General features: G+C 44.9%; 1 protein-coding gene across 19 annotated transcripts in view; it reads left to right on the top strand.

Annotated features, from left to right (window-relative positions):
- Window positions 1-10235, top strand: part of FAM156A (family with sequence similarity 156 member A) — a 49245-nt gene extending 39010 nt beyond the window's left edge. For 10 of the 19 annotated variants that reach the window (XM_030304939.2, XM_030304944.2, XM_030304951.1 and 7 more), the window contains one exon: window positions 3965-5399. In XM_030304939.2, the coding sequence (XP_030160799.1) occupies window positions 4069-4725 (657 nt within the window). In that variant the 5' untranslated portion in view covers window positions 3965-4068 and the 3' untranslated portion in view covers window positions 4726-5399. Of the gene's footprint in view, window positions 1-3964; window positions 5400-5445; window positions 5652-5860; window positions 6344-9135; window positions 9453-9802 lie in introns of those variants that run through there. The other 9 variants (XM_030304941.2, XM_030304946.1, XM_030304940.1 and 6 more) reach the window with 6 other exon arrangements.
- The last annotated feature ends 1636 nt before the right edge of the window (window positions 10236-11871 follow it).

Genomic DNA, 11871 nt, shown 5'->3' with positions numbered 1-11871 from the left:
GAGGGTGGGTACCTCCAACTTTGTTCTTCCTCCAGGTTGCCTTGGCTATTCTGGGTCTTCTGTTGTTTCATATGCATTTTAGGATTGTTTTTCTAAAATTGTTTTTCTAAAATTGTTTACTGAAAAATGCCATTTGGTTTTGAGAGGAATAGCATTGAGGCTATCATTTTTCTTTTTAATCTTTCATCTTCAACTACAGATTACATTGATTGATTAATCAGTTATAGTCTAAATCTGAGGATTGCATTAGTTGGTTTTCAACTATTGAACCAACTTTGCTTTCCTGAGCTAACCCACTTGATCATGCTGTTTTTCCTTTGAATATATTGCTGGATTCCATCTGCTAGTATTTTGTTGAGGAATTTTGTGCTTGTGCTAAGGAAGAATACTGGTCAGTACTTTTCTTGGTATCAGTGAAATGCTAGCCTCATAAAATCGCTTGCAAGTATTTCCCCCACTTCTGTTTCCTGGAGGACATTGTGTAGAATTTGTGTGTGGGTGTTTTTATTCCTGTCGATATTTGGTAGAATTCACTGGTGATACCATGTGGGATTTTCATCATAGGCTTTTAACAACTGATTCAATTTCTGTAAATGGTACTGAAATATGCATGTTCTTTCACCTTGGGTAAGTTTTGGTGGTTTATGGTTTTTGAGTAATCAATCCATTTGCACATTGTTGCATTTATGTATGGAGATTTTCATGTAATATTAATAATATCGTTTCTCTCATATTTCCTGGGTCTCTAGTGAAGTCTCCTCTTTCATTCCTGTTCTTAGTAACTAATTTCTTCTCTCTCTCTCTCTCTGTCTCTCTCTCTTTCCAGTTTTATTGAGATATAATTCACAGCACTGGATAAGGTATAAAGGATAATAATCAGACTCACATATATCATGAAATGGTTACCATAGTAAGTTTAGTTGACATCCACCATCTCAGAGACACAAAAAGAAGAAAAAGAAACCAATGTTTTCCTTGTGAAGGGAACTCTTAGGATTTACTCTCTTAACAGCTTTCATTTATATCACATAGCAGTGTTAACTATAGTCATCATGTTGTACATTATATTTCGTTATTTATCTTATTTTTCTTATACCTGGAAGTTTGTTTCTTTTGGCCATCATCCTCCAATTTTCTTCTCCCTCCCCAAATCACCACCTCTGACAACCACAAATCTGATAGCTTTTTCTGTATATTTGGAAGTTTCCTTTTCAATTCCATACATAAGTGAGATAATGCCCTCAAGGTCCAACTATGTTGTCACAAATAGCAGGATTTCCTCCATTTTATGGCCAGATAATAGTGTGTGTGTGTGTGTGTGTGTGTGTGGGGTGTGTGTGTATGTGTCTGCGTGTCTGTGTATTTACTTGATCCATTTATCCATCAAAGACGCTTAGGCTGTGTCGATATCTTGGCTATTGTAAATAATACTGCTGTGGACATGGGGGTAAAGATATATCTTTGACATTGTGGTTTCATTTCCTTCAGATATACTATCAGAAGTGGAATGTCTGCATCATATGGTAGTTCTATTTTTAATTTTTGGGAAACCTCCATACTGTTTTCCATAGTGGCTGCACCAATTTACATTCCCACCAATAGTACACAAGTATTCTTTATTCTGCACGTGGAAGCTGGCATTTTTATCTCTTGTATTTTTGATGCTAGCCATTCTAACAGGTGTGAGGTGATAGCCCATTGTGCTTTTTACTTGCGTTTCCCTGATGATTGGTGGTTTGCAGCAGCTTTTCCTGTACCCATTGGCCATTTGTACGTCATCTTTAGAAAAATGTCTGTTCATAGCCTTTACCCATTTTTATTTTATTTTATTTTATTTTATCTTATTTTTTTAATGTTTATTTATTTTTGACACACAGAGAGAGACAGAGCACAAGCAGGGGCAAGGACAGAGAGGGAGAGGGAGACACAGAATCAGAAGCAGGCCCCAGGCTCTGCGCTGTCAGCACAGAGCCCGACGCGGGGCTCGAACTCACAGACCACGAGATCATGACCTGAGCTGAAGTTGGATGCTCAACCGACTGAGCCACCCAGGCGCCCCACCTTTACCCATTTTTAAATTCGATGATTAGTTGTTGTTTTTTTCAGTTTATTTTGTTTTGTTTTTGCTGTGGAGATGTATGAGGTCTTTATATTTTGGGTATTAAATCCTTGTCAGATATACGGTTTGCAAATATTTTCTCCCATTCCATTGTTGTCTTTTCACCTTGGTGGTTTCCTTAGTGTGTAGCTTTTTAGTTAAATGTAGCCCCACTTGTTTTTGATTTTGTTGTTTGTGCCTTGGGTGGTATATCCAAAAATCCATTGCCAAGACCCGTATCAGGGAGCTTTGTCGTTATGTATTCTTCTAGCAGTTTTAGTTTCCAGTCTTACATTTAAGCCTTTAATCCATTTCAAGTTAACTTTTGTGAGTGTAAGATAGGAATCCAGCTTTATTCTTTTACATGTGAATAGTCCATTCTCCCAGCAGCGTTTATTGAACAGACTGTCTTTTATCCATTGAGTATTCTTGACTCTGTTGTCAAATATTAGTTGGCCATACATGCATGGGGTTACTTCTAGGCTCTCGATTCTGTTCCGTTAGCCCACGTGTCAGTTCTTATGCCAGTAACACACTGTTCTTATTATTCTAGCTGTGTAGTATGGCTAGAAGTCAGAAGTGTGATGTGTCTTCTTTGCTCTTCTCCTTTTTTTTCTTCTTCAGTCCTGTAGAGGTTTATCAATTTTATTGATTATTTCAAAGAAGCAACTCTTTAAAAAAACGTTTACTTATTTATTTTGGGAGATAAAGAGCGTGTGAGTGGGGAAGGGGCAGAGAGAGAGGGAGAGAGAGAATCCCAAGCAGGCTCTACAATGTCAGCGCAGAGCCTGACATGTGGCTCAATCCCACGAACCTCGAGATCATGACCTGAGCTGAAATCAAGTGTCAGACGCCTGACTGAGCCCGCCAGGTGCCCCATCAAAGAAGCAACTTTTTTTTTTTAACATTTATTTATTTCTGAGACAGAGAGAGACAGAGCATGAACGGGAGAGGGTCAGAGAGAGAGGGAGACACAGAATCTGAAACAGGCCCCAGGCTCCGAGCTGTCAGCACAGAGCCCGACGGGGGGCTCGAACTCACGGACCGCGAGATCATGACCTGAGCCGAGGTCGGACGCCTAACCGACTGAACCACCCAGGCGCCCCAAAGAAGCAACTTTTAATTTGAGTTTCTCTAATCTGTCTTGTTAGAAATTTCATTGATCTCTGTTCTTGTATTTTAGTAAAATTCTTATTGCTGCTTACTGAGGATTATGAAATGACTTCCATAGGATTGAACATCCTTTTTACCTAGATGAAAGCAGTGAAAATTCAAAAGAATGTGTCACCATGGTGGAAATTTTAGCCATTGTCTCCTTTTGGAAAGTACATGGACACTTACGAGTATAGCAGATGCTGGTCACACATGGAGTGTTCTTAAAATTATGCTTGAATGGTTATAAAAGTCGGCAGGGTCGACTGAGCTTGCGCCATGCTTCAGGCTCCCTATTCATTCATTCTCTCTCTGTCGTCTCTCTCTGTCTCTGTCTCTGTCTCTCTGTCTCTCTCTCTCTCTCTCTCTCAGTCCCTGCCCCCCCTTTGCTCACTCGCGCCCTCTGTCTCTCTCTTTCAACAACAACAACAACAAAAAAAGTGGGCAGGGGATTCACATGGTTGACTGCAGGGCACCATTTTTCATTACCTATGATGTGGTTTTGATGATTAATCTCACGCCTGAGATCCTGATTATATGCCATCCGAATTCTGAGCTTGGAAATGTATACTCTTATTTAAAGCCCAGAACCATCATAGGAAGTAGGGCTCATTATTATCCCCATTTAACAGATAGGAAGCTGAGGCTCAGAAACGTTAAGTCAGGTGAATAATAACGGAGTTTTCTTTCTTCTTTTATCACCATTTGATGTAGTCTGGGTCCTTCTGGCCACACACCTCCCTTGCTAGCTTCCAGCTCTTTGACAACCTTTGTCTTCAGCTTGCTGTCTAGACCAAGGGCCAGGTGGAGCTGTGAGCATGGACCACACCTCCATGGATCCGCTCCGGAAATGCAGCTCAACACTGATTTCTGAGTCTTCCCCGATGATCTCTGAAGAGACCTCCCAGGAAGTCACGGCAGCCTCCTCTCCTTCCTTCTCGGAACTGCTTATGATGGGCCTGGGTGACCTCAAAACCAGTCCTGGCACCAAATACCCTGCCCCTCTTCCAGAGGGGCTGCTCCAGCAGCGCTACAGAGATGAGAAAACCCTACAAGAGAGGCGGTGGGAAAGGTCAGCGTCCCCTCAGAGGAAGAAAACCCTTCTGGGGCACATGAGACGGCGGCACCTCGATCAGGTGGCACCTTATCGGGTGGAGAGGAAAGCCAGGATCTCCTCCTCAGGTGATAGAGATCAGAACAGATTCAGATGCGAATGTCGATACTGCCAGAGCCATAGGCCAAATGTCTCTGGGATGTCTGCAGAGAGGAAAGGGGCCCCCCATGCTTCCTCCTGGGAGACACTGGTACAGGGCCTCAGCGGCTTGACCCTCAGCCTGAGCACCAGCCGACCTGGCCTGCTGCCCGAAGGGGTGCTCCAACAGCAGGAAAGAGACGAGAAGCTCCAACTGGAGATGCAGCAGGAAAGCAAAAGGATGTTTCAGAGGCTCCTAAAGCAGTGGTTGAAAGAAAACTGAGGCTCTCATCCTCACGTGGCGCAGGTCTGAATGGCTCCAGACATGATCCTGAGCGTGGATTTCTTTTGGGGACCAACCAGTAAGCAGTCGTCAGAGAAGTGACAAGAGCAGCATTGATGACTGAAAATTCGATCGGCGTGAGCCCTCATCCAATCCCAGGAAGGTTCTGTCTTTCCTACCTTGAATTTGTGGATCCCTGTGGGGCTTTCTATGGGACACCGCATACCCCAGGGGTCCGTAACTTCCTTATTATGGCTCCCGTGATGCATGTTGTCACTTTCCCACCCCGAACTCTGCCTCTCCTCCCTGCCTTGTTGTCAGTACGGTAGAGAGCTTCTCTGTAGCATGAATGCCCCGTTGATGATGGCCATGTGCTTTTGTGCCATTTCACGGACTGCCTCCCAGCAGCAGCACTGGTCTGCTGGAATGGACGTGTACTGAACGGAGATCCACTTTCAAGAGACTGACGCTAAAGGAGGTGCAGAAAGGGACATGGAACTGGAACTTGGTGGTTCGCTATTGTGTTGTCTGTGTAAGCCGTTATGAGTATGCTGAGCTAAATGTAGAACATTGTTTCCCTGCTTTATAACACGGATGGTATTCCCCTCGAAGGAATTTCTGACCCGTTACCTCATCATCCTTGCCAAATAAATATACATATAAAAAAAACCTAACTTTTGCATTCAGGTTCTTTATCCATATTGGGTTGTTCTTTGTCAGGTGTGAGGTCACCGCATTTAAATTCTAGAGCAGCAGATCACAGTTTATCAGGAGGTTTGGAGCCAGGCCCGGAGGGCACCAGGGAACACCATCGAGTCACCGTTTGCAGCCCTGCAGCACGAGCAGCCTTCGGATCATCCGGGCAGAGCAAGTGGAAGAGAGTCTTCCTGCCCACAGAGAGCTGGAAGCACAGCCCACTGCCCACGGTATGAGGTCCTGGGGGATGGTGCCGGCCCCCCTGGCGTAGCATCTCCAGGGGCTGTACCTTGTTGCCCGGTGTCCCTGGGTTGGGGAATGCGAACAGCAGTTTTATGCCTGCATCACGGAGTCATTTCAGAGTTGTTTTGGGATTTACATGTGTGCCTTTTCATTTCAGGAGGCATTAATGAGGCATCATCCTTCTTCCTCCCCACAGATCCAGTGCTGTGTAACCCAGGAAGTGCCCGTGCAGTCCCTCTGAACTACAGAGAAAGTCTGCTTGCGCTCAGTCTCCGTAATTAGGTAATGTCCAGAGCTGTGTTGCTGCAAACATCTGTGAGTCTTCTGCAGACAAAAGTGGCTTCAGAGCAGGTGTGTTTATTATGTTCTGAACGTGTGATCTCTCCAGAGAGCTTGGTGCTCAGGTGACCCTGCCAGGCTCGTGTCCCACTTGACAGGAGAAGGTAAACAAAGCAGGGATTTTCTTCCTTGAAACTCTGAGGCCTAAATTTACACTGGTCATTTGGGGTGTGGTTAGCAGGATAACATACGCATTTCACTTTATTGATCTTGTCCTAGGTATCAGACAGTATTCTACATATCTCCATATATCAGCTTATGGAATCCACTCCCAGAACCCATCATTGAGCAAGACTTCGATCTCACTTTGTGTGTGAAAAGCAGAGTACAGAGAGGTCAGGTGAGTTGCTCAGTGTCGCAGAGGCACTGAAGGAGAGGGTGACAGGCAAACCTAGGCGGACTGAATTCAGAACATGACTCCTAACCAGCTCACCAACGTTAACCTCTATAGAGGCCAGGGGTGAAGTGCGGAGAACCAGTGACTTTGGTGGACGTTTCCCAGCTGGAAGCCTCGGGTCTGATAAGATACCTCCTTGAATCCTCCCCATAATGCACTAGGGCAGGGGCACTCCTACCCACCTGGCAGAGTTCAAGGAAGTCATAAAGAGATGTCTTTACCGCAGCAGCCACACCAACCACAGACAGATGTTTAGCCACTCGTTAAGGTTTCATCGTCTCACCCTTGCCTCCCCCACTCCACACAAGGCTGGCTGCTGGGGTGGGGAAGTTTGGAGTAATCACAAGACAATCCTGGCCCTCGGGATTGAGCCTTTAATCAGGGAGACCTGTAACGCCCATACATGTGGCAAAGAGCCATCATGGAGCCCCTCTGTGGCTCTGTGGCCAGGAGACGAGAGGGGTGAGAAGGAACGGGGTGGGGCAGTGTGGATGTGGGGCTTGCTGAAGGTGCTCCTGACCACACTTACTCATGGCCTGCACTGGGGCACATGGGGAATGGGTGGGCAGGTGTGACTGACAGACCCAGTGGTACCATCCCATCCCTGCCTCAAAGTCATTGTCCCCTTGCCCACATATCAAGTGTATGTGAGTATCTGGGGGTCCCATCTGAGTCAGCACACGGTCCCAAGTTATAGACTAGGAGATGGAATCCACTAATGTCCAGAGATGTTCAGCATGTCAAATTCTGCATTTTTTTAAATGTTTATTTTTGAGAGAGAGAGAGAGAGAGAGAGAGAGAGAGGATACAAAGTGGGAGTGGGGGGGGAGGGGCAGAGAGAGAGGGAGACACAGAACCTGAAGCATCAGCATGTCAAATTCTAGGCAAGAGGCAGAGGGAGAACCACCAGGAGGCAAGAAATACAGGGAGAGCATGGGGGTAGAGTGGAATGCTCAAATCAGAAATCTCAATGTACCTATCACAAGTAAAGAAATTGAATTTGTTATTTAACAACCTTCCCACTGGGGCACCTGGGTGGCTCAGTCAGTTGAGTGTCTGACTCATGGGATCGAGCCCTACTGTCAGTGCAGAGCCTGCTTGGGATTCTCTCTTTCCCTCTCTCTGACCCTGCTCCACATTCTGTCTCTGTCTCTGTCTCTCTCAAAATGAATAAATTTTAAAAATTGATTTAAAAACCTTCCCACAGAGAAAAGCCCTGGGCCTGCTGGCCTCATTGCTAAGTTCTGTTAAACTATAGGAAGAGATAATATCCATCCCTCATAGGCTGTTCCAGATAGAGAGGAGGAAGGAACATTTCCTAACTCATCCATTAGGACAATATTACCCTGCACCAAAGCCACACATGACAACACAAGAAACTCTACACCAATATCTATCATTAACATCCATACATAAATCCTCAACAGAATAGCATATCAAATCCAACAACATTTGCAAGGGGAAAACCAACTAACCAAGTGAGATTTATCCCAGGGTTGCAATATCGCTTTAACATTCAAAATACAGTTCGGGTCAACCAGCATAGTAATATAATGAGGACAGAAACCATGTGATCATCTTGATAGACAAAGACATCTGACAAAATTCGAGGCCCATTCGTGATAAAAATGCTCGTCCAACTAGGGACAGAAGGGGACGTCCTCATTCTGATAGGGCTATCTACAAGAAAAATATGTCTCCTGTCACATATTTATGAGTGAATGAATGCTTTCCCGCTGAGATCCAGACCAAGGCAAGGATGGCGGTTCCCACCATTTCTGCCCAACATGGACTGAAAGTTTCAGCCAGCGCAATCATGCAAGGCAAAGAAACGAAAACATGGAGAAACTGGACACGAAAACTATGTCCAAGCAAAGACTTGTACTCAGATGTTCACAGCAGCATTATTCATAATCGCCAGAGAGCAAAATAGTGTAAAAAAGTCTGTCAGCTGGTCAATAGATAATCGAAATGTGGCAACCCGTGCAGTAAGATGCCACTGATCTATGAAAAGGGATGAACTTCTGATTTCTGCTACAACATGGATGAGCCCCCAGAGTGTTCAGCTACATGAAAGACACAGACACAAGAGTCCACTTAAAGCAGGAGTCCGTTTCTAGGAAATGCCCAGAAAGTGCAAACCTACAGAGATAGAAATACATTAGACTGTGCCTCAGCCTGGAGGTAGTAGTGGGAAGTGAGCGCTGATGGGTACACAGGGTCTTTCTGGAGAGAAGGAAATGTTCTAAAACTGAACTGTGGCAATGGCTGCACGACTCTCTACATTTACTACAAGTCACTGCATTGGACTGTCTAACTGGGTGACACTGGTGTGTAATTAGAGCCCAATAAAGCCCTTTGGAAAATGTAATGCAAGTGTCTAAGTAAGTCATGGTGGAAAAGGTATGCCATTGATTTTATAACACTAAGGAACTGTCCCGTCTCCCTTTCCATGTTCTGGGTCCTGCCTGCACGACCCATCATCACCTGCCTCCTCCCTGTGGGTGAGGTGCTCCCACCAGAATGAGTCACTGTGCACATCACAAAGGAATGCTGCTGAGTGCACACGTCTGTGCGTGTGTGTGTGTCTGTGTCTGTGTCTGTGTGTGTGTGCGCTCATGCGCAGGCACCCGCTGGGTGAACTTAATGGTTGGCTCAGAAATCCGTGGCTGGGGTCAGGCTCCTAGGGTCCATCCTGCATCTGAAAACCCACTTAGGAGTTTTCCTTTCTTCAGGAATCCCATGGACCTGGCTGCAGTTTCCCTGGCAGCCAGCCTCATCCTTAGCTTTAACTTCTGGCCACAGGAAGACGTGTAGAGTGGGGAGGGGTGTTGTCCGCCCCCCACTGGACCCCCTGCCGCACTCAGCAGCCCAGTGTGGAGACACAGCAGAGAGGTAACCAAGACAATGGAAATCCCACTGCCTCGAGGCCCTTCCCTCTCCCCTCTGCCTGCCTGAGTGTCATGTAAAGAAGGGGACGCAGATGCATAAACACACTCCTCTGTCCTGTAATTGTTCTAAGTGTGGCTGTAAAATAAATATGTCACAAACAGCTCCTGACTAGTAAATACAGAAGCAAACTGATGGCTGCTGCAGGGAAGGGGGTGGGTGGATGGGACAAATGGGTGAAGGGGAGTGGGAGATACAGGCCTTCAGAGAAGGAGGAATGAATAAGTCATTGCATCAGAGGCATAACACAGGGAATGTCGTCAGTTGCTGTCATAGCATTGTATGGTGACAGATAGTGGCTACACTTGTGGTGAGCAGAGCATAACACTAGACATGTTAAGTCCCTGTGATATACACCTGTGACTAATGTAACATTGTGTGTCAACTTTACTCGTGTAAAAAAAAATAGCTCTTGAAAGAAGACACATAAGGAATTTTTTTTTTTAATTTCAGTGGTAACACACATGGCTCAAAGTTCAAGATTCTATTTAAACCAGGACAGGTGAAGCTCAGGGATGCTTCTCAACATCATCTGTGCACCAGATCTTTCCTGGAGCAGTTTAGAATGACTCAACACCTAAAAAACAGACAATCCAGTTAAATATGGGCAGAAGTCATGAACACACATTTCTGCAAAGAAGACATACTGACGGTTAATGGACATATGAATAGATAATAGGTACCGATCATCATAGGGAAATGCAAATCAAAACCACAATGAGCTATCACCTCACACCTGTCAGAATGGCTAAATTCAAACACACAAGAGACAACAGGTGTCAGCGAGTGTCTGGAGAAAGGACCCCTCCTGCACTGTTGCTGGGAATGCAAACTGGTGCGTCTACTGTGGAAAAGTATGGAGGTTCCTGAAAAAGTTAAAAATAGAACTACCCTAAGATCCAGCTATCGCCTACTGGGCATTTACCCCCCGAAATACAAAAGCATTGAGGCGCCTGGGTGGCTCAGTCGGTTAGGTGTCCAACTTCGGTTCAGGTCATGATCTCGCAGTTTGTGAGTTCGAGCCCAGTGTGGGGCTCTGTGCTGACAGCTCAGAACCTGGAGCCTGCTTCGGATTCTGTCTCCCTCTCTGCCCCTCCCCTGTTCGTGCTCTCTCTCTTTCCCTCCCACTTCCCTCCCTCTCTCTCAAAAATAAACATTTAAAAAATTGTTAGCAGCACCTGGGTGGCTCAGTCGGTTAACTGTCCAACTCTTGGTTTTGGCTCAGGTCATGAACTTGCAGTTTGTTAGTTCAAGCCCCACATCAGGCTTTGTGCTGACAGTGTGGAGCCTGCTTGGGATTCTCTCTCTGCCCCTAAACCGCTCGCTGTCTCTCTCTCAAAATAAATAAATAACCTTAAAAATAAAAAAAATTTTAATGCAAAACACTACTTCAAATGGGATGCATTAACTCCTATGTTTTAGCAGCATCATTTGTTATAACCAAATTACAGAGGCAACCCAAATGTCCATCGAAGGATGAATGGATAAACAAGATGTATATATATACAATGGAATATTATTCAGCTATAAAGAGAATGAACTCTTTCCATTTGCAACGACATGCAAGGTGCTGGAGAGTATTAGAAATAAGTCAGTCAGAAAAAGACAAATAGCATATGATTTCACTCATAAGCAGAATTTAACAAACAACCACAAAGAATGAGCAAAGGAAAAAAGAGACAAACCAGGAAACATACTCTTAACTATAGAAAACAAAGGGATGAAGGGGATCCTGAGTGGCTCAGTCGGTTAAGCATCGGACTTCGTCTCAGGTCATGATCTCAAGGTTCAGGAGTTCAAGCCCCACGTGGTGCTGTGTGCTGACAGCATGGAGCCTGCTTCAAGATCCTCTGTCCCTCTCTGTCTCTCAAAAATAAAAATTAAAAAAAAATTTTAAACAAGAAAACAAAGGGATGGTTACCAGAGGGGGCATGAAGTGGTGGGGGGGTGGGGTGCGGGATGGGTAAAATAGGGGATGGGGATTAAGGAGTACACTTGTCCTGATGAGCACTGGGTGTTGTATGGAAGTGTTGAATCACTGTATTGTACACCTGAAATTAATATTGTATGTTAACTATACTGGATTTAAAATAAACTTTGTAATAAAAAAAAACAAAAAAAAACAAACCAGGGACAGATGCTAGTGCTCCATCCCTGGAGAGCCTGATTTAGCGAGTCTGGAATGTGGCCCCCACATAAGCAGTATTTGGAAATGTCTCCTATGAAAACTTAGATTGCAGCTGTGCAAATAGAACCATCCTTAAGGAGAAAACCTAAAATCAGAAATGTGAGACTCCTTTGCAAGGAAAGCAGGTTTCCATCATTACCTGCTGTGGTTGGCAGATCTCACAGGCTTGAGGAGAGGAAAAACATGCCATGTAAATGCGGGTTTTAAAACTGACATTGTATCTGCTGTTCTCAATGTTGGCGAAAACCAAAGTTTGAAGTTAAAACCCTGGATTTGCTGTTGAAGCGTGTGACTTGTTATTGCTCGTCAAGATCCCTTGTGCTTACTTACTTTA

This window comes from Lynx canadensis, chromosome X, assembly GCF_007474595.2.
Source record: "Lynx canadensis isolate LIC74 chromosome X, mLynCan4.pri.v2, whole genome shotgun sequence".
Lineage (NCBI taxonomy): Eukaryota > Metazoa > Chordata > Mammalia > Carnivora > Felidae > Lynx > Lynx canadensis.
This window is presented reverse-complemented; position numbering and strand designations above follow the sequence as displayed.